General features: G+C 39.2%; 1 protein-coding gene across 1 annotated transcript; it reads right to left on the bottom strand.

Moving 5' to 3' along the window:
• Positions 1-12,870: 12,870 nt before the first annotated feature.
• On the bottom strand, positions 12,871-16,293 carry LOC149414525 (uncharacterized). The gene has a single exon (XM_089644214.1). The coding sequence runs from the start codon at positions 16,291-16,293 to the stop codon at positions 12,871-12,873; it is 3,423 nt and encodes a 1,140-aa protein (XP_089500340.1).
• Positions 16,294-23,868: the final 7,575 nt, after the last annotated feature.

The raw sequence follows: 23,868 nt of genomic DNA, 5'->3' as shown, positions 1-23,868 counted from the left end.
TTCGGACTTAAATATCCATTTTTTCTGGTTCTATTGAGCCAATCGGGCTGAAATTTTGTAGTTATGATAAGAATGACAGTCTCAAGCGAAATCACTTATAAAATCTGCATAAAGTTGCATTTGTAGAAAATTCTTCACTATAACGATCACCATTTGAAGACTTGGGTTCGGACTTAAATATTAATTTTTTCTGGTTCTATTGAGCCAATCGGGCTGAAATTTTGTAGTTATGATAAGAATGATAGTCTCAAGCGAAATCAGTAATAAAATCTGGATAAAGTTGCATTTGTACAAAATTCTTCACTATAGTTATAATCACTATTTGAAGACTTGGGTTCGGACTTAAATATCCATTTTTTCTGGTTCTATGGAACCAATCGGGCTGAAATTTTGTAAAAGTGATAAGAATGATAGTCTCAAATCAGTAAAAAAATCTGTATAAAGTTGCATTTGTAGAAAAATCTTCACTATAACGATCACCATTTGAAGACTTGGGTTCGGACTTAAATATTCATTTTTTCTGGCTCTATGGAGCTAAAGTTGCATTTGTAGAAAAATCTTCACTATAACGATCACTTTTTGAAGACTTGGGTTCGGACTAAAATATCCATTTTTTCTGGTTCTATGGAGCCAGTCGGGCTGAAATTTTGTAAAAGTGATAAGAATGATAGTCTCAAGCGAAATCAGTTAAAAAATCTGTATAAAGTTGCATTTGTAGAAAAATCTTCACTATAACGATCACCATTTGAAGACTTGGGTTCGGACTTAAATATCCTTTTTTTCTGGTTCTATGGAGCCAATCGGGCTGAAATTTTGTAATAGTGATAAGAATGATAGTCTCAAGCGAAATCAGTAAAAAAATCTGCATAAAGTTGCATTTTTAGAAAATTCTTCACTATAGTTATAATCACTATTTGAAGACTTGGGTTCGGACTTAAATATTCATTTTTTCTGGTTCTATGGAGCCAATCGGGCTGAAATTTTGTAATAGTGATAAGAATGATAGTCTCAAGCGAAATCTGTGAAAAAATCTGTATAAAGTTGCATTTGTAGAAAAATCTTCACTATAACGATTACCATTTGAATACTTGGGTTCGGACTTAAATATTCATTTTTTCTGGTTCTATGGAGCCGATCGGGCTGAAATTTTGTATTTGTGATTAAAAGTATGGTTTCAAGCGAAATCAGTAATAAAATCTACATAAAGTTGCATTTGAAGAAAAATCTTCACTATAAGAATCACCATTTGAAGACTTAGGTTCGGACTTAAATATCCATTTTTTCTGGTTCTATTGAGCCAATCGGGCTGAAATTTTGTAGTTATGATAAGAATGACAGTCTCAAGCGAAATCACTTATAAAATCTGCATAAAGTTGCATTTGTAGAAAATTCTTCACTATAACGATCACCATTTGAAGACTTGGGTTCGGACTTAAATATTAATTTTTTCTGGTTCTATTGAGCCAATCGGGCTGAAATTTTGTAGTTATGATAAGAATGATAGTCTCAAGCGAAATCAGTAATAAAATCTGGATAAAGTTGCATTTGTACAAAATTCTTCACTATAGTTATAATCACTATTTGAAGACTTGGGTTCGGACTTAAATATCCATTTTTTCTGGTTCTATGGAACCAATCGGGCTGAAATTTTGTAAAAGTGATAAGAATGATAGTCTCAAATCAGTAAAAAAATCTGTATAAAGTTGCATTTGTAGAAAAATCTTCACTATAACGATCACCATTTGAAGACTTGGGTTCGGACTTAAATATTCATTTTTTCTGGCTCTATGGAGCTAAAGTTGCATTTGTAGAAAAATCTTCACTATAACGATCACTTTTTGAAGACTTGGGTTCGGACTAAAATATCCATTTTTTCTGGTTCTATGGAGCCAGTCGGGCTGAAATTTTGTAAAAGTGATAAGAATGATAGTCTTAAGCGAAATCAGTTAAAAAATCTGTATAAAGTTGCATTTGTAGAAAAATCTTCACTATAACGATCACCATTTGAAGACTTGGGTTCGGACTTAAATATTCATTTTTTCTGGTTCTATTGAGCCAATCGGGCTGAAATTTTGTAGTTATGATAAGAATGACAGTCTCAAGCGAAATCACTTATAAAATCTGCATAAAGTTGCATTTGTAGAAAATTCTTCACTATAACGATCACCACTCGGGTTCGGACTTAAATATTAATTATTTCTGGTTCTATTGAGCCAATCGGGCTGAAATTTTGTAGTTATGATAAGAATGATAGTCTCAAGCGAAATCAGTAATAAAATCTGGATAAAGTTGCATTTGTAGAAAATTCTTCACTATAGTTATAATCACTATTTGAAGACTTGGGTTCGGACTTAAATATCCATTTTTTCTGGTTCTATGGAACCAATTGGGCTGAAATTTTGTAATAGTGATAAGAATGATAGTCTCAAATCAGTAATAAAATCTGCATAAAGTTGCATTTGTAGAAAATTCTTCATTATAACGATCACTATTTGAAGACTTGGGTTCGGGCTTAAATATCCATTTTTTCTGGTTCTATGGAGCCGATCGGGCTGAAATTTTGTATTTGTTATGAGAAGTTTAGTCTCTAGCCAAATCAGTAATAAAATCTGCATAAAGTTGCATTTGTAGAAAATTCTTCATTATAACGATCACTATTTGAAGACTTGGGTTCGGGCTTAAATATCCATTTTTTCTGGTTCTATGGATCCGATCGGGCTGAAATTTTGTAATAGTGATAAGAATGATAGTCTCAAGCGAAATCAGTAAAAACATCTGTATAAAGTTGCATTTGTAGAAAAATCTTCACTATAACGATCACCATTTGAAGACTTGGGTTCGAACTTAAATATCCATTTTTTCTGGTTCTATGGAGCCAATTGGGCTGAGATTTTGTAGTAGTGATAAGAATTATAGTTCTAATCGAAATCAGTAATAAATTCTGCATAAAGTCGCATTTGTCGAAAATTTTTCATTATAACGATCATTATTTAAAGACTTGGGTTCGGACTTAAATATCCATTTTTTCTGGTTCTATGGAGCCAATCGGGCTGATATTTTGTATTTGTGATAAGAAGAATAGTTTCAAGCGAAATCAGTAAAAATCTGCGTAAAGTTGCATTTGTAAAAAAATCTTCATTATAAGGATCACCATTTGAAGACTTGGGTTCGGACTTAAATATTAATTTTTTCTGGCTTTATGGAGCCAATCGGGCTGAAATTTTGTAATAGTGATAAGAATGATAGTCTCAAGCGAAATCAGTAATAAAATCTGCATAAAGTTGCATTTTTAGAAAATTCTTCACTATAGTTATAATCACAATTTGAAGACTTGGGTTCGGACTTAAATATTCATTTTTTCTGGTTCTATGGATCCGATCGGGCTGAAATTTTGTAATAGTGATAAGAATGATAGTCTCAAGCGAAATCAGTAAAAACATCTGTATAAAGTTGCATTTGTAGAAAAATCTTCACTATAACGATCACCATTTGAAGACTTGGGTTCGAACTTAAATATCCATTTTTTCTGGTTCTATGGAGCCAATTGGGCTGAGATTTTGTAGTAGTGATAGGAATTATAGTTCTAATCGAAATCAGTAATAAATTCTGCATTAAGTCGCATTTGTCGAAAATTTTTCATTATAACGATCATTATTTAAAGACTTGGGTTCGGACTTAAATATCCATTTTTTCTGGTTCTATGGAGCCAATCGGGCTGATATTTTGTATTTGTGATAAGAAGAATAGTTTCAAGCGAAATCAGTAAAAATCTGCGTAAAGTTGCATTTGTAAAAAAATCTTCATTATAAGGATCACCATTTGAAGACTTGGGTTCGGACTTAAATATCCATTTTTTCTGGTTCTATGGAACCAATCGGGCTGAAATTTTGTAATAGTGATAAGAATGATAGTCTCAAATCAGTAAAAAAATCTGTATAAAGTTGCATTTGTAGAAAAATCTTCACTATAACGATCACCATTTGAAGACTTGGGTTTGGACTTAAATATTCATTTTTTCTGGCTCTATGGAGCCAATCGAGCTGAAATTTTGTATTTGTTATGAGAAGTTTAGTCTCTAGCCAAATCAGTAATAAAATCTGCGTAAAGTTGCATTTGTAGAAAATTCTTCATTATAACGATCACTATTTGAAGACTTGGGTTCGGGCTTAAATATCCATTTTTTCTGGTTCTATGGAGCCAATCGGGCTGAAATTTTGTAATAGTGATAAGAATGATAGTCTCAAGCGAAATCTGTGAAAACATCTGTATAAAGTTGCATTTGTAGAAAAATCTTCACTATAACGATCACCATTTGAAGACTTGGGTTCGGACTTAAATATTCATTTTTTCTGGTTCTATTGAGCCAATCGGGCTGAAATTTTGTAGTTATGATACGAATGATAGTCTCAAGCGAAATCAGTAATAAAATCTGCATAAAGTTGCATTTTTAGAAAATTCTTCACTATAGTTATAATCACTATTTGAAGACTTGGGTTCGGACTTAAATATTCATTTTTTCTGGTTCTATGGAGCCAATCGGGCTGAATTTTTGTAATAGTGATAAGAATGATAGTCTCAAGCGAAATCAGTAAAAAAATCTGTATAAAGTTGCATTTGTAGAAAAATCTTCACTATAACGATCACCATTTGAAGACTTGGGTTCGGACTTAAATATTAATTTTTTCTGGTTCTATTGAGCCAATTGGGCTGAGATTTTGTAGTAGTGATAAGAATTATAGTTCTAATCGAAATCAGTAATAAATTCTGCATAAAGTCGCATTTGTCGAAAATTTTTCATTATAACGATCATTATTTAAAGACTTGGGTTCGGACTTAAATATCCATTTTTTCTGGTTCTATGGAGCCAATCGGGCTGATATTTTGTATTTGTGATAAGAAGTATAGTTTCAAGCGAAATCAGTAAAAATCTGCGTAAAGTTGCATTTGTAAAAAAATCTTCATTATAAGGATCACCATTTGAAGACTTGGGTTCGGACTTAAATATTAATTTTTTCTGGCTTTATGGAGCCAATCGGGCTGAAATTTTGTATTTGTTATGAGAAGTTTAGTCTCTAGCCAAATCAGTAATAAAATCTGCATAAAGTTGCATTTGTAGAAAATTCTTCATTATAACGATCACTATTTGAAGACTTGGGTTCGGGCTTAAATATCCATTTTTTCTGGTGCTATGGAGCCAATCGGGCTGAAATTTTGTAATAGTGATAAGAATGATAGTCTCAAGCGAAATCTGTGAAAACATCTGTATAAAGTTGCATTTGTAGAAAAATCTTCACTATAACGATCACCATTTGAAGACTTGGGTTCGGACTTAAATATCCTTTTTTTCTGGTTCTATGGAGCCAATCGGGCTGAAATTTTGTAATAGTGATAAGAATGATAGTCTCAAGCGAAATCAGTAAAAAAATCTGTATAAAGTTGCATTTGTAGAAAAATCTTCACTATAACGATCACCATTTGAAGACTTGGGTTCGGACTAAAATATTAATTTTTTCTGGTTCTATTGAGCCAATTGGGCTGAGATTTTGTAGTAGTGATAAGAATTATAGTTCTAATCGAAATCAGTAATAAATTCTGCATAAAGTCGCATTTGTCGAAAATTTTTCATTATAACGATCATTATTTAAAGACTTGGGTTCGGACTTAAATATCCATTTTTTCTGGTTCTATGGAGCCAATCGGGCTGATATTTTGTATTTGTGATAAGAAGTATAGTTTCAAGCGAAATCAGTAAAAATCTGCGTAAAGTTGCATTTGTAAAAAAATCTTCATTATAAGGATCACCATTTGAAGACTTGGGTTCGGACTTAAATATTAATTTTTTCTGGCTTTATGGAGCCAATCGGGCTGAAATTTTGTAATAGTGATAAGAATGATAGTCTCAAGCGAAATCTGTGAAAAAATCTGTATAAAGTTGCATTTGTAGAAAAATCTTCACTATAACGATCACCATTTAAAGACTTGGGTTCGGACTTAAATATTCATTTTTTCTGGTTCTATGGAGCCGATCGGGCTGAAATTTTGTATTTGTGATTAAGAGTATAGTTTCAAGCGAAATCAGTAATAAAATCTACATAAAGTTGCATTTGAAGAAAAATCTTCATTATAAGAATCACCATTTGAAGACTTAGGTTCGGACTTAAATATCCATTTTTTCTGGTTCTATTGAGCCAATCGGGCTGAAATTTTGTAGTTATGATAAGAATGACAGTCTCAAGCGAAATCACTTATAAAATCTGCATAAAGTTGCATTTGTAGAAAATTCTTCACTATAACGATCACCACTTGGGTTCGGACTTGAATATTAATTTTTTCTGGTTCTATTGAGCCTATCGGGCTGAAATTTTGTAGTTATGATAAGAATGATAGTCTCAAGCGAAATCAGTAATAAAATCTGGATAAAAATGCATTTGTACAAAATTCTTCACTTTAGTTATAATCACTATTTGAAGACTTGGGTTCGGACTTAAATATCCATTTTTTCTGGGCTGAAATTTTGTAAAAGTGATAAGAATGATAGTCTCAAATCAGTAAAAAAATCTGTATAAAGTTGCATTTGTAGAAAAATCTTCACTATAACGATCGCCATTTGAAGACTTGGGTTCGGACTTAAATATTCATTTTTTCTGGCTCTATGGAGCCAATCGGGCTGAAATTTTGTATTCGTAATAAGAATGATAATCTTAAGCGAAATCAGTAATAAAATCTGCATAAAGTTGCATTTGAAGAAAAATCTTCATTATAACGATCACCATTTGAAGACTTGGGTTCGGACTTAAATATTCATTTTTTCTGGCTCTATGGAGCCAATCGAGCTGAAATTTTGTACGTGTTATCAGAAGTTAAGTCTCTAGCCAAATCAGTAATAAAATCTGCATAAAGTCGCATTTGTAGAAAATTCTTCATCATAACGATCACTTTTTGAAGACTTGGGTTCGGACTAAAATATCCATTTTTTCTGGTTCTATGGAGCCAATCGGGCTGAAATTTTGTAAAAGTGATAAGAATGATAGTCTCAAGCGAAATCAGTTAAAAAATCTGTATAAAGTTGCATTTGTAGAAAAATCTTCACTATAACGATCACCATTTGAAGACTTGGGTTCGGACTTAAATATTCATTTTTTCTGGTTCTATTGAGCCAATCGGGCTGAAATTTTGTAGTTATGATAAGAATGACAGTCTCAAGCGAAATCACTTATAAAATCTGCATAAAGTTGCATTTGTAGAAAATTCTTCACTATAACGATCACCACTTGGGTTCGGACTTGAATATTAATTTTTTCTGGTTCTATTGAGCCTATCGGGCTGAAATTTTGTAGTTATGATAAGAATGATAGTCTCAAGCGAAATCAGTAATAAAATCTGGATAAAGTTGCATTTGTAGAAAATTCTTCACTATAGTTATAATCACTATTTGAAGACTTGGGTTTGGACTTAAATATCCATTTTTTCTGGTTCTATGGAACCAATCGGGCTGAAATTTTGTTTTAGTGATAAGAATGATAGTCTCAAATCAGTAATAAAATCTGCATTAAGTTGCATTTGTAGAAAATTCTTCACTATAACGATCGCCATTTGAAGACTTGGGTTCGGACTTAAATATTCATTTTTTCTGGCTCTATGGAGCCAATCGGGCTGAAATTTTGTATTCGTAATAAGAATGATAATCTTAAGCGAAATCAGTAATAAAATCTGCATAAAGTTGCATTTGTAGAAAATTCTTCACTATAACGATCACCACTTGGGTTCGGACTTGAATATTAATTTTTTCTGGTTCTATTGAGCCTATCGGGCTGAAATTTTGTAGTTATGATAAGAATGATTGTCTCAAGCGAAATCAGTAATAAAATCTGGATAAAAATGCATTTGTACAAAATTCTTCACTTTAGTTATAATCACTATTTGAAGACTTGGGTTCGGACTTAAATATCCATTTTTTCTGGGCTGAAATTTTGTAAAAGTGATAAGAATGATAGTCTCAAATCAGTAAAAAAATCTGTATAAAGTTGCATTTGTAGAAAAATCTTCACTATAACGATCGCCATTTGAAGACTTGGGTTCGGACTTAAATATTCATTTTTTCTGGCTCTATGGAGCCAATCGGGCTGAAATTTTGTATTCGTAATAAGAATGATAATCTTAAGCGAAATCAGTAATAAAATCTGCATAAAGTTGCATTTGAAGAAAAATCTTCATTATAACGATCACCATTTGAAGACTTGGGTTCGGACTTAAATATTCATTTTTTCTGGCTCTATGGAGCCAATCGAGCTGAAATTTTGTACGTGTTATCAGAAGTTAAGTCTCTAGCCAAATCAGTAATAAAATCTGCATAAAGTCGCATTTGTAGAAAATTCTTCATCATAACGATCACTTTTTGAAGACTTGGGTTCGGACTAAAATATCCATTTTTTCTGGTTCTATGGAGCCAATCGGGCTGAAATTTTGTAAAAGTGATAAGAATGATAGTCTCAAGCGAAATCAGTTAAAAAATCTGTATAAAGTTGCATTTGTAGAAAAATCTTCACTATAACGATCACCATTTGAAGACTTGGGTTCGGACTTAAATATTCATTTTTTCTGGTTCTATTGAGCCAATCGGGCTGAAATTTTGTAGTTATGATAAGAATGACAGTCTCAAGCGAAATCACTTATAAAATCTGCATAAAGTTGCATTTGTAGAAAATTCTTCACTATAACGATCACCACTTGGGTTCGGACTTGAATATTAATTTTTTCTGGTTCTATTGAGCCTATCGGGCTGAAATTTTGTAGTTATGATAAGAATGATAGTCTCAAGCGAAATCAGTAATAAAATCTGGATAAAGTTGCATTTGTAGAAAATTCTTCACTATAGTTATAATCACTATTTGAAGACTTGGGTTTGGACTTAAATATCCATTTTTTCTGGTTCTATGGAACCAATCGGGCTGAAATTTTGTAATAGTGATAAGAATGATAGTCTCAAATCAGTAATAAAATCTGCATTAAGTTGCATTTGTAGAAAATTCTTCACTATAACGATCGCCATTTGAAGACTTGGGTTCGGACTTAAATATTCATTTTTTCTGGCTCTATGGAGCCAATCGGGCTGAAATTTTGTATTCGTAATAAGAATGATAATCTTAAGCGAAATCAGTAATAAAATCTGCATAAAGTTGCATTTGTAGAAAATTCTTCACTATAACGATCACCACTTGGGTTCGGACTTGAATATTAATTTTTTCTGGTTCTATTGAGCCTATCGGGCTGAAATTTTGTAGTTATGATAAGAATGATTGTCTCAAGCGAAATCAGTAATAAAATCTGGATAAAAATGCATTTGTACAAAATTCTTCACTTTAGTTATAATCACTATTTGAAGACTTGGGTTCGGACTTAAATATCCATTTTTTCTGGGCTGAAATTTTGTAAAAGTGATAAGAATGATAGTCTCAAATCAGTAAAAAAATCTGTATAAAGTTGCATTTGTAGAAAAATCTTCACTATAACGATCGCCATTTGAAGACTTGGGTTCGGACTTAAATATTCATTTTTTCTGGCTCTATGGAGCCAATCGGGCTGAAATTTTGTATTCGTAATAAGAATGATAATCTTAAGCGAAATCAGTAATAAAATCTGCATAAAGTTGCATTTGAAGAAAAATCTTCATTATAACGATCACCATTTGAAGACTTGGGTTCGGACTTAAATATTCATTTTTTCTGGCTCTATGGAGCCAATCGAGCTGAAATTTTGTACGTGTTATCAGAAGTTAAGTCTCTAGCCAAATCAGTAATAAAATCTGCATAAAGTCGCATTTGTAGAAAATTCTTCATCATAACGATCACTTTTTGAAGACTTGGGTTCGGACTAAAATATCCATTTTTTCTGGTTCTATGGAGCCAATCGGGCTGAAATTTTGTAAAAGTGATAAGAATGATAGTCTCAAGCGAAATCAGTTAAAAAATCTGTATAAAGTTGCATTTGTAGAAAAATCTTCACTATAACGATCACCATTTGAAGACTTGGGTTCGGACTTAAATATTCATTTTTTCTGGTTCTATTGAGCCAATCGGGCTGAAATTTTGTAGTTATGATAAGAATGACAGTCTCAAGCGAAATCACTTATAAAATCTGCATAAAGTTGCATTTGTAGAAAATTCTTCACTGTAACGATCACCACTTGGGTTCGGACTTGAATATTAATTTTTTCTGGTTCTATTGAGCCTATCGGGCTGAAATTTTGTAGTTATGATAAGAATGATAGTCTCAAGCGAAATCAGTAATAAAATCTGGATAAAGTTGCATTTGTAGAAAATTCTTCACTATAGTTATAATCACTATTTGAAGACTTGGGTTCGGACTTAAATATCCATTTTTTCTGGTTCTATGGAACCAATCGGGCTGAAATTTTGTAATAGTGATAAGAATGATAGTCTCAAATCAGTAATAAAATCTGCATTAAGTTGCATTTGTAGAAAATTCTTCACTATAACGATCACTATTTGAAGACTTGGGTTCGGGCTTAAATATTCATTTTTTCTGGCTCTATGGAGCCAATCGAGCTGAAATTTTGTACGTGTTATCAGAAGTTAAGTCTCTAGCCAAATCAGTAATAAAATCTGCATAAAGTCGCATTTGTAGAAAATTCTTCATCATAACGATCACTTTTTGAAGACTTGGGTTCGGACTAAAATATCCATTTTTTCTGGTTCTATGGAGCCAATCGGGCTGAAATTTTGTAAAAGTGATAAGAATGATAGTCTCAAGCGAAATCAGTTAAAAAATCTGTATAAAGTTGCATTTGTAGAAAAATCTTCACTTTAACGATCACCATTTGAAGACTTGGGTTCGGACTTAAATATTCATTTTTTCTGGTTCTATTGAGCCAATCGGGCTGAAATTTTGTAGTTATGATAAGAATGACAGTCTCAAGCGAAATCACTTATAAAATCTGCATAAAGTTGCATTTGTAGAAAATTCTTCACTATAACGATCACCACTTGGGTTCGGACTTAAATATTAATTTTTTCTGGTTCTATTGAGCCAATCAGGCTGAAATTTTGTAGTTATGATAAGAATGATAGTCTCAAGCGAAATCAGTAATAAAATCTGGATAAAGTTGCATTTGTAGAAAATTCTTCACTATAGTTATAATCACTATTTGAAGACTTGGGTTCGGACTTAAATATCCATTTTTTCTGGTTCTATGGAACCAATCGGGCTGAAATTTTGTAATAGTGATAAGAATGATAGTCTCAAATCAGTAATAAAATCTGCATTAAGTTGCATTTGTAGAAAATTCTTCACTATAACGATCACTATTTGAAGACTTGGGTTCGGGCTTAAATATCCATTTTTTCTGGTTCTATGGAGCCGATCGGGCTGAAATTTTGTAATAGTGATAAGAATGATAGTCTCAAGCGAAATAAGTAAAAAAATCTGTATAAAGTTGCATTTGTAGGAAAATCTTCACTATAACGATCACCATTTGAAGACTTGGGTTCGCAATAAAATATCCATTTTTTCTCGTTCTATGGAGCCAATCGGGCTGAAATTTTGTAATAGTGATAAGGATGATAGTCTCAAATCAGTAAAAAAATCTGTATAAAGTTGCATTTGTAGAAAAATCTTCACTATAACTGTACTGGACGGGAGTCCGCACAAGACTGTAGATTTAGGCGCCGGGTCCAAACCGTGTCTTCAACCGATGAGATGCTCCTTTACGGCCGATGATGATGATTGTAGTTGATATTGGTGATGAAATCTGCCTCCCGCACCCAGGCTTGGTGAATGGTGGGCACTGGGTGTGCTTTCGTCTCTGCTCGCTTCTGGTGTTGGCGGTTTTCCAAAGGAGGGCCGGCTGGTCTCGAAGAGGTAACACCAGAAGATCTTGGAGCAGAAGACTCGGCGAGGTGAGGCAGATGTTGGGCAGGAGTCACTTGTAGATAATAAAACGCTTGGTTTTGGTGGTAAAGATGAACTGATTTATTTTGAATTATGTGGCTGCTTATATTTAATTAGCCTGACTCGCGCCCGACATTGGGCTAGGAGCCCAAAAGTGGTGGGGGGTTGTACCCGCGCCAACAATGAGTTTATAGCCTCCGACAAACTGTTGCATATTCATTTTGTCGGCAGCAATGGTGATAGTGGTCGCTTAAATTTGCGAGTTAGAAAAGATTTTGAACGCTTACATGAATGACAATTACATAGTTTAAAAGCATAGTAGTTATGAGAATGTGTATCTTGACAACTAGATTTTTTGTTTGCCAAGATACGACAAAAAATAAGAAATGTTTGTAAAATAAATGTGTAAAAATGATCTCAAGCGATCAAATTTGTAAAACATGTTAAGTTAGTATTTTTCCGAGGTCCCCCGTAACATAGCGCTCAGAAAGAGATAAGATTCACTATGCTACGAGGTTCCTGGATTTTTGTACACGCAAAAAAGGTAAAAAATATTGTTCAAAAATGGGTTTACATATGGGTGAAAAACAGCTTTTTTAATATCTCCTCAGCGGTAGTATATCGAAAATAGTGTTTATTTGACTACCGCCGAGGGGATGAACAAGTAAAATATACATATTTGCAATGTTTAAAAATTGATTTTTCTATGTAAAATTTACATAGAAAAAATGCTGGACATTGATCCACGCGGCAGGTAAGCCGGCGATGTGGTATCGAAGCCATTCGGAGTCAAAGTTTTCAAGCCGCTTGGGCCGAAAACTGGACAAAATGACCAGTGGCGGGGAGTGGTGATTTTGCCAGTGGCGTGGAGTAGGGACATTTTATAAAAGTTAACAATTTTTATGATATTAAATAATATGGTCAACTACGTCCGTTACACTCCCCCCGTTTAGCTATGCTGAACTAAAAAATAGGACGTTTGTTGGTACGTTGCAGCCCGCGGCGGCCAGTCCCTCTGGGATGGTGCTGGGCTGGTGGTACTGTTGAGGCTGCATCGGTAGGTGGGGCCGGCAAGATTACAGCGAGCTTCACAGCGGGGCGGACGTAAGTTCCGGTGCTCGTCTGGATCCTGGCGGTCCTCACTTGGCCGTCTGCAGCAGGGGTGGCATCAAGGACTCGACCGCGTGGCCAGCTGTTGCGGGGCATAGCGGGGTCCATGATGATCACGAGGTCATCCTTCTTGATGGGGATGACTGGCTGTTGCCATTTTTGGCGAGCAGCCAGGGTGGGGAGATATTCGCGGAGCCACCGTCTCCAGAACATATCAGCAAGTTGTTGGCTGATACGCCACTGGCGACGGAGGCATACCTCCTCATCCTGCCTGTCGTATAGTGACAGATGAGGTCGGTTTCCGGCTCTTCCCAGTAAAAAGTGGTTGGGGGTGAGGGGCTCTTCGTCCCTGGGATCCACCGAGACGTGTGTGAGGGGGCGGTTGTTTACAGTCCACTCGGCCTCGGCAAACGCTGTCCTCAAGGTCTCTTCGCGTGGAGCTCGTTCCAGCAAGATGGCCTTTAGGGCGGTTTTTACAGAACGCACCAGGCGCTCCCAAGCTCCCCCCATATGAGGAGACATTGGAGGGATGAAGTTCCATTCGATCCCCTTTGTTGACAAATGATCCCTCATCCGGGTATCATTTTTGAGTGATTCGATGGCATCCTTCAGCTCGTTGTCGGCACCATGGAAGTTCGTACCATTGTCTGAGAACAGAGCTTTTGGTTGGCCTCGGCGCGCCGTCATGCGTTGTAAAGCCATGATGGCGGAGTCCGTGGTCAGTGAAGTTGTCAGCTCAAGGTGAATGGCACGAGTAGACAGACATGTGAAGATTGCACCATATCTTTTCTCCCGATGTCTGCATACGGTGACTTCCATCGGCCCAAAGTAATCTAGTCCACAGTTTGTGAATGGAGGAACATGGTGGGCTAGCCTTGATGGCGGCAAGGGCCCCATAAGTGGGGGGGCTGGCTTGCTCCTGCGCATCTTGCAGGTGGGGCAGTTGTGGGCGATCATCCGAATATTTGTTCGCAGTCGCAGCACAAGGTAGCTGCCTCGCACCTCAGCCATGGTTCTCTCCGTACTTGGGTGATCGGCTTCCTGGTGATGATGTCTCACCAGAAGTCTTGTATAGGCGTGATCACCATCTAATATGATCGGTGTCCGCACTGCTTGAGGCACTTTACTGAGGGCTTGTAATCTGGAATTCATCCTCAGTAGGCCATCAGGTCCAAGGAAGGGGCTCAAGGCTTTGAACCGGCTGTCACTTGGTAGTGGATCTCCTTTCTGGAGCGCATTTATGTCATGATAAAATGTCTCTTCTTGACATATTTTTGCCCATCGGGCCTCTGCTTCTTTGATTTCATCGCTTCTTAAATATTTATCAGGTTGTTCGTGATGTTTTCCACGACACCTTTTAATAAAACGGTGTATCCAGCAGGTAGTTCGAATAAGTCGACGCCATGAAGAGAATCTGTTGATTTCGGGCAGTGTCTCTGCCACAGTTGTTGTGATGCCGACGTATTGAGGCCTCACTTCTAGGGTGCCATCATCAGGCTGAGGCAGTTTGCACCGTTCGCGCGGCCATTCTGCCTCGTCTGAGGTCAGGAAGGCTGGTCCACTGAACCATCGTCCAGAGTGCGAGAGGTCAGGAGTGTTGAAGTCTCGGGTGCCGATGTCTGCCGGGTTCAGTTTGGTAGGGACCCATCTCCAATCTGCAATGCGGGTGAGCTCGTCGATCTCGCCGAGTCTGTTGGCCACAAAGGCGGAGTATGTGCGTGGATCTGTGCGCAGCCAGCACAACACTGTTGTCGAGTCTGTCCAGAACACTGTTCGCGCAATGTTGCTGCGACATTCTTTCTTCAGGGTTGCTGCCAGTCTGGCCGCCATGAGCGCTGATTGTAGCTCAAGGCGGGGTATTGAAAGAGGTTTCAGAGGAGCCACTTTGCACTTGCTGGCCAAGAAGGTGGCTGTGGTGTTCCCATCAATCTCCTCGGTATGGTAGGCGACCGCACAGCATGCCTGCTCTGAGGCATCACAGAAGAGGTGGAGGGTGACGAAGCTCTCTTTGTTTTGTAAGCAGCGCCGAGGTATGGCAACTTTGCAGTCTTGCAGAAGTCCCAGCCAGTCCATCCACCTTTCGTTGTGTTCAGGTGTGATGATGTCGTCCCATCCGATGTTGGATCGCCAAACAGCTTGTAGTAGTATCTTCGATCGGACTGTGAGGCAAGCGACGAAGCCCACAGGGTCGAAGATTTTCATAACAATGCTGAGCAGCTGGCGTTTGGTAGGCCTGCTGATCAGTTCAGGATCGGCAGCATCGCGAAATGCATATAAAAATCGATCTGTGACAGGATCCCACAGAAGTCCGAGGATTCTCTCGGTATCTGCTTCTCCGCTGTTTATGGTGATGGCTGACCTGGCTCGGTCTATAAGCGGGATAGTAGCCATCACTGAAGTGTCGTTAGAGGCCCAGTTTGTTAGGTGGAATCCTCCAGTTGACAGTACTTTGGCAACAGTAGTGATGAGTGCTGTCGCTTCAGTTTTGGTATCGACCGCATCCAAATAGTCATCCATATAAAACTTTGTTTGGATGGCGGCTGCGGCAGCAGGGAATAGTGCAGAATTCTCCTGGGCCACTTTGTTTCGCACGTACTGGGCGCTGCTTGGTGAACAGGTAGCGCCAAACATCATTGATGACATCATGTAAGTACGTGGTTCTTGTTGAGGTGTTGGTCTCCATAAAAACAATTGTGACTGTTGATCTTCACTTTTGATTTTCACTTGTAAAAACATCTCCTTGATGTCGGCGGCGAGAGCTATTTTTCCCTCTCGAAACCGGAGTATATTTCCTAACAATGAAGTCAGCAGGTCAGGCCCAGTCAGCAACTGATCATTGAGGGAGGTCCCTCGGCAGCGGCTGGCAGCATCAAACACCACACGGATCTTGTTTGGTTTGTTTTGGTTCACTACGGCAAAATGCGGTAGGTACCATTTGCGGGCAGAGGGTTTTTCTACCTCTCGATCCGTAAGTTCACGTGCGTGGCCTTGTGTTATAAGTCCGTTGATTTTAGCTGCATAGGCGGTTGCCAAGTCCTTTTCCTTCGATAATTTTCTCTCCAGAGACCACAGTCGTTTTAATGCACATTGCCGATTGTCAGGCAGTGTGATATTATTCTCCTTCCACAGAAGGCCGGTTTCCCATCGGCCAGATGTCAGTTGATGGGTTGTATCTTCCATCAGCTGATTTGCACGTACTATGTGCGCAGTTACACGAGAGGCGGACGTGATCCCCAATGAGTCAATCGCAAAATTGTGTTTGATGAGATCACTCATGAGGTCGTCTTTGTGGCTCTCCTCGCGCAGGGCCAGTGTTGTAGCCTCAGCTTCGTGTTCAGGGGCCCCCCGCCATGGGTGATCCACCCCAACGCCGTCCGTGACAATATTCGCGTAGAGTCACGAACGTCGCGCACTTCCCTCGAGACAATAAGGTGTACATTGTCTTGCCCGATGAGAAGTGTGGGGGTGATGTAGCGGCCGTGGACCCTCTGTTCAGGAAGGCTGAGCTGCTGGACGGTGTTGGCCTTGATGACGTACTCATCAGAGATTCCGGCGCCGCGTAGAGTAATTGGCACGCGGCGGGACGTCAAGTCTGTTGAGCACATGTTTTTTGCTCCGTGTAGTCGTAGCTCACGGGTAGGTCCGGTTGTGCCGATTTTCTGTGCTGTGGTGGCATCAATAAGGGTGACAGTTGAGCCCTCGTCCAGAAGCGCAAAGGTTTTAATCTGTCGCTTGGGGCCCGACAATATGACCCCCACCACTTTTAACACGGCACTTTCGGTGTGGCGTCACATATTGTGAACGTTTGCCACTGTATTGTTATTTTCACGATAGTTCGGGTTGTGAAGAAGTCGGTGGTGGGGGTATCTGCACTCCCCCACTCCGCACCAGTCACTAACTTTGCAGAATTTGGTAAAATGTTTGCCATTGAGGCATACTCGGCACAATCCGGCACTTTTAACTGTCACAAAACGGGTTTTTATGTCTTTCGCGGCGAAAGTACGACATTCGCTAAGTTGGTGGCCATTTTCACCGCACTGAACACACCCGGCGCGGTTGTCGAACTCGCGAACTTCATCGTAACTGTTTTGCACTTTTTCCCCGCTTCGATTATTTTCTCGATTATTACCAGACAAAATTTGGGGCATTCGATTATTACCAGACAAAATTTGGGGCTTTCGATTATTTTTCGCGAACTGTTGTTTTTCACTAGAATTGTTGTTGTAAACATTGTTTTCCCGCGATAAAAACCGTTCTGACGCGGCAGACGTGTTTAAACTGTTGTCACAAGTGTCACTTTTGTTCGAATTGTTTTTTCGCGAAAACTTATCTGACGCGGCAGACATATTTAAGAAACTTTCACAGGTATCACGTTTTTTAGCACCGTTTTTGCGCGAAAACTGTTCCGTTGTCGCGAGCGTGTGTTCACGGCGTGGGCGGGACCTCGCGGGGTCAACCAAACCGGACTTTGGGATGGCGTTCGCGACGGTTTTCAGGAAGGCGGCAAACTGGCAGATGGTAGCGGAGGCCTCGTAATGCCGCACTTCCATCAGCCACGCCAACCGCAAGGTGGGCGGCATCTTCCCCGCGATGTCACTGAGCAGCGCTGGATTCGTCAGATAGCCATCATTGTTGAGGGAGCGGAGTGATGCCACCAGGTTCTGAACTGTGCCAGAGAAGTCTGCGATGTCCTCCAGAGAAGCCTCAATTGTGAGGTGGGGCAGCTTCTTCACCTTGTCCAGCATCAGAGCAGCGAGTGAGGTAGTCCCTCCAAATCTCTGCTCCAGGACTGCCAGGATCTCCGGAACCTGAGCAGGGTCCATCAGAAGGGGGGCGACGGCTTCTCGGGCTTTCCCCTTGAGGGCCCGCTGTAGGCGGATCAAGTTTTCACTGGAGGTCATCCGACATGTGGAGGTAGACTGGTTAAACTGTGCCCTCCAGGTGGGCCACTCCAGTGGATCTCCAGAGAATGGAGGCAGGTCCTTGGCCATAGATTGTCTGGCAATAAGGGCCGCCATTCGTGGATCGTCCTCGATTGTGGGACGGGGGCTGTCCTGAGCCCTTGAAGCTCTGATGGCTTCTGTCAGGGCGGAGGCCAGCTGAGCCATGGGACTGCCATCATGCTGAACCCAGGCTCTGGTATGTTGGGCCGTCTCATCCGCCGTAGGTTGGGGCGGGAATCTCGGCATGGAGCTGGTACTGGCTGTGGGCGGGCCATCTGGCCGTGCCGGCACGCCATACTCCTGTTCGCGCAGTGGTACGGGCGGCACATGTCCAGATGGTCCAGATGGTCCAGAGGGTCCAGGTGGTCCAGGCTGTGTCCATGGCACGTCCCACTGCTCCAGCAGTCCGGCAGGTGATCCTGGCGTCGGCGCTGGGTACCCCGGGTGGGGCAGAGGTACGGGCAGCACAGGGCCATGAGGTCCAGGCTGCACCAGTACTGGGCATCCCTGAATGGTCCAGGGTGCTGGTTGCGCAGGGCCTGCTGGCTCTTGCTGCGCTCGTGATGCGTACCTCTGGTCCACCAGAGGTACAGGTCCGGCTGGCACTTCAGGTACGGCTTGCCTCTGTTCTATCAGAGGGGCGGGCGGTACGGGGCCAGAGGGTCCAGGCTGCATCATGTTTGGCCACCCTGCATTGGGCCAGGGTGACGAGGGCGGGGGACCGGCTGGCCTTGGCTGCGCCGCTGCTGAGTACCTCTGGTCCACCAGAGGCACCGGGCTCGGTTGGCCGGGCTGCACCCATCCAGGGCTGTACCCTTGGAAGCGCCAGGGTCCTCCTTGAGCAGGGTACCCTTCCAGGAGTACGGGTCCAGATCGGGCAGGCGCTGCTGCTGCTGGTTCCTCATACCTCTGGTCCACCAGAGGCACCGGGCTCGATTGGCCGGGCTGCGTCCATGATGGTGGTGACCTCTCCAGGAGCTTCGAAGGTCCAGGAGGGGCAGGGGCTGCTGCTGTTGGAGCTGATTGAAGAGCTGCTTTAAGTCTCTCAATGTGCTCGGTTTGACTGCGAAGCTGTTGTCGCAATGACTCCATCGCATCCTCTTGAGATGTGGAGGGCGGTGAGTCATGATGTGCAGGTGGTGCCATGTCAGGAGTAGTGCTGGGCGTGGGCATGGGGGTTACGTCAGGCGTGACGTGAACCGCAGCCGTGGCCTGAGACCCAGCGTCCAGGGCATCTGCAGATGGTGTTGAGGATCCATCGTCTTGGATCCGGCTCGACCGTAAAGTTGGAGACATCCTGGTTGAAGGCGTGTGAGAATCCGGCTCGGAGGACCACTTGTACTGGACGGGAGTCCGCACAAGACTGTAGATTTAGGCGCCGGGTCCAAACCGTGTCTTCAACCGATGAGATGCTCCTTTACGGCCGATGATGATGATTGTAGTTGATATTGGTGATGAAATCTGCCTCCCGCACCCAGGCTTGGTGAATGGTGGGCACTGGGTGTGCTTTCGTCTCTGCTCGCTTCTGGTGTTGGCGGTTTTCCAAAGGAGGGCCGGCTGGTCTCGAAGAGGTAACACCAGAAGATCTTGGAGCAGAAGACTCGGCGAGGTGAGGCAGATGATGAGCAGGAGTCACTTGTTGATAAATAAAACGCTTGGTTTTGGTGGTAAAGATGAACTGATTTATTTTGAATTATGTGGCTGCTTATATTTAATTAGCCTGACTCGCGCCCGACATTGGGCTAGGAGCCCAAAAGTGGTGGGGGGTTGTACCCGCGCCAACAATGAGTTTATAGCCTCCGACAAACTGTTGCATATTCATTTTGTCGGCAGCAATGGTGATAGTGGTCGCTTAAATTTGCGAGTTAGAAAAGATTTTGAACGCTTACATGAATGACAATTACATAGTTTAAAAGCATAGTAGTTATGAGAATGTGTATCTTGACAACTAGATTTTTTGTTTGCCAAGATACGACAAAAAATAAGAAATGTTTGTAAAATAAATGTGTAAAAATGATCTCAAGCGATCAAATTTGTAAAACATGTTAAGTTAGTATTTTTCCGAGGTCCCCCGTAACATAGCGCTCAGAAAGAGATAAGATTCACTATGCTACGAGGTTCCTGGATTTTTGTACACGCAAAAAAGGTAAAAAATATTGTTCAAAAATGGGTTTACATATGGGTGAAAAACAGCTTTTTTAATATCTCCTCAGCGGTAGTATATCGAAAATAGTGTTTATTTGACTACCGCCGAGGGGATGAACAAGTAAAATATACATATTTGCAATGTTTAAAAATTGATTTTTCTATGTAAAATTTACATAGAAAAAATGCTGGACATTGATCCACGCGGCAGGTAAGCCGGCGATGTGGTATCGAAGCCATTCGGAGTCAAAGTTTTCAAGCCGCTTGGGCCGAAAACTGGACAAAATGACCAGTGGCGGGGAGTGGTGATTTTGCCAGTGGCGTGGAGTAGGGACATTTTATAAAAGTAAACAATTTTTATGATATTAAATAATATGGTCAACTACGTCCGTTACAATAACGATCACCATTTGAAGACTTGGGTTTGGACTTAAATATTCATTTTTTCTGGCTCTATGGAGCCAATCGAGCTGAAATTTTGTATTTGTTATGAGAAGTTTAGTCTCTAGCCAAATCAGTAATAAAATCTGCATAAAGTTGCATTTGTAGAAAATTCTTCATTATAACGATCACTATTTGAAGACTTGGGTTCGGGCTTAAATATCCATTTTTTCTGGTGCTATGGAGCCAATCGGGCTGAAATTTTGTAATAGTGATAAGAATGATAGTCTCAAGCGAAATCTGTGAAAACATCTGTATAAAGTTGCATTTGTAGAAAAATCTTCACTATAACGATCACCATTTGAAGACTTGGGTTCGTACTTAAATATTCATTTTTTCTGGTTCTATTGAGCCAATCGGGCTGAAATTTTGTAGTTATGATAAGAATGATAGTCTCAAGCGAAATCAGTAATAAAATCTGCATAAAGTTGCATTTTTAGAAAATTCTTCACTATAGTTATAATCACTATTTGAAGACTTGGGTTCGGACTTAAATATTCATTTTTTCTGGTTCTATGGAGCCAATCGGGCTGAAATTTTGTAATAGTGATAAGAATGATAGTCTCAAGCGAAATCTGTGAAAAAATCTGTATAAAGTTGCATTTGTAGAAAAATCTTCACTATAACGATTACCATTTGAATACTTGGGTTCGGACTTAAATATTCATTTTTTCTGGTTCTATGGAACCGATCGGGCTGAAATTTTGTATTTGTGATTAAAAGTAAAGTTTCAAGCGAAATCAGTTATAAAATCTACAAAAAGTTGCATTTGAAGAAAAATCTTCATTATAAGAATCACCATTTGAAGACTTAGGTTCGGACTTAAATATCCATTTTTCTGGTTCTATTGAGCCAATCGGGCTGAAATTTTGTAGTTATGATAAGAATGACAGTCTCAAGCGAAATCACTTATAAAATCTGCATAAAGTTGCATTTGTAGAAAATTCTTCACTATAACGATCACCACTTGGGTTCGGACTTAAATATTAATTTTTTCTGGTTCTATTGAGCCAATCGGGCTGAAATTTTGTAGTTATGATAAGAATGATAGTCTCAAGCGAAATCAGTAATAAAATCTGGATAAAGTTGCATTTGTACAAAATTCTTCACTATAGTTATAATCACTATTTGAAGACTTGGGTTCGGACTTAAATATCCATTTTTTCTGGTTCTATGGAACCAATCGGGCTGAAATTTTGTAAAAGTGATAAGAATGATAGTCTCAAATCAGTAAAAAAATCTGTATAAAGTTGCATTTGTAGAAAAATCTTCACTATAACGATCACCATTTGAAGACTTGGGTTCGGACTTAAATATTCATTTTTTCTGGCTCTATGGAGCTAAAGTTGCATTTGTAGAAAAATCTTCACTATAACGATCACTTTTTGAAGACTTGGGTTCGGACTAAAATATCCATTTTTTCTGGTTCTATGGAGCCAATCGGGCTGAAATTTTGTAAAAGTGATAAGAATGATAGTCTCAAGCGAAATCAGTTAAAAATCCGTATAAAGTTGCATTTGTAGAAAAATCTTCACTATAACGATCACCATTTGAAGACTTGGGTTCGGACTTAAATATTCATTTTTTCTGGTTCTATTGAGCCAATCGGGCTGAAATTTTGTAGTTATGATAAGAATGACAGTCTCAAGCGAAATCACTTATAAAATCTGCATAAAGTTGCATTTGTAGAAAATTCTTCACTATAACGATCACCACTTGGGTTCGGACTTAAATATTAATTTTTTCTGGTTCTATTGAGCCAATCGGGCTGAAATTTTGTAGTTATGATAAGAATGATAGTCTCAAGCGAAATCAGTAATAAAATCTGGATAAAGTTGCATTTGTAGAAAATTCTTCACTATAGTTATAATCACTATTTGAAGACTTGGGTTCGGACTTAAATATCCATTTTTTCTGGTTCTATGGAACCAATCGGGCTGAAATTTTGTAATAGTGATAAGAATGATAGTCTCAAATCAGTAATAAAATCTGCATAAAGTTGCATTTGTAGAAAATTCTTCATAATAACGATCAATATTTGAAGACTTGGGTTCGGGCTTAAATATCCATTTTTTCTGGTTCTATGGAGCCGATCGGGCTGAAATTTTGTATTTGTTATGAGAAGTTTAGTCTCTAGCCAAATCAGTAAAAAAATCTGTATAAAATTGCATTTGTAGAAAAATCTTCACTATAACGATCACCATTTGAAGACTTGGGTTCGGACTTAAATATCCATTTTTTCTGGTTCTATGGAACCAATCGGGCTGAAATTTTGTAATAGTGATAAGAATGATAGTCTCAAATCAGTAAAAAAATCTGTATAAAGTTGCATTTGTAGAAAAATCTTCACTATAACGATCACCATTTGAAGACTTGGGTTTGGACTTAAATATTTATTTTTTCTGGCTCTATGGAGCCAATCGAGCTGAAATTTTGTATTTGTTATGAGATGTTTAGTCTCTAGCCAAATCAGTAATAAAATCTGCATAAAGTTGCATTTGTAGAAAATTCTTCATTATAACGATCACTATTTGAAGACTTGGGTTCGGGCTTAAATATCCATTTTTTCTGGTGCTATGGAGCCAATCGGGCTGAAATTTTGTAATAGTGATAAGAATGATAGTCTCAAGCGAAATCTGTGAAAACATCTGTATAAAGTTTTATTTGTAGAAAAATCTTCACTATAACGATCACCATTTGAAGACTTGGGTTCGCAATAAAATATCAATTTTTTCTCGTTCTATGGAGCCAATCGGGCTGAAATTTTGTAATAGTGATAAGGATGATAGTCTCAAATCAGTAAAAAAATCTGTATAAAGTTGCATTTGTAGAAAAATCTTCACTATGACGATCACCATTTGAAGACTTGGGTTTGGACTTAAATATTCATTTTTTCTGGCTCTATGGAGCCAATCGAGCTGAAATTTTGTATTTGTTATGAGAAGTTTAGTCTCTAGCCAAATCAGTAATAAAATCTGCATAAAGTTGCATTTGTAGAAAATTCTTCATTATAACGATCACTATTTGAAGACTTGGGTTCGGGCTTAAATATCCATTTTTTCTGGTGCTATGGAGCCAATCGGGCTGAAATTTTGTAATAGTGATAAGAATGATAGTCTCAAGCGAAATCTGTGAAAACATCTGTATAAAGTTGCATTTGTAGAAAAATCTTCACTATAACGATCACCATTTGAAGACTTGGGTTCGGACTTAAATATTCATTTTTTCTGGTTCTATTGAGCCAATCGGGCTGAAATTTTGTAGTTATGATAAGAATGATAGTCTCAAGCGAAATCAGTAATAAAATCTGGATAAAGTTGCA

The sequence above is a fragment of the Hesperophylax consimilis genome, chromosome 20, assembly GCF_061612785.1.
Source record: "Hesperophylax consimilis isolate HC1 chromosome 20, BYU_Hcon_1.0, whole genome shotgun sequence".
NCBI lineage: Eukaryota > Metazoa > Arthropoda > Insecta > Trichoptera > Limnephilidae > Hesperophylax > Hesperophylax consimilis.
This window is presented reverse-complemented; position numbering and strand designations above follow the sequence as displayed.

Coding starts and splice junctions, on each gene's coding strand:
- LOC149414525 (XM_089644214.1), bottom strand. CDS start 16,293: ATGAGTGATCTCATCAAACACAATTTTGCGATTGACTCATTGGGGATC.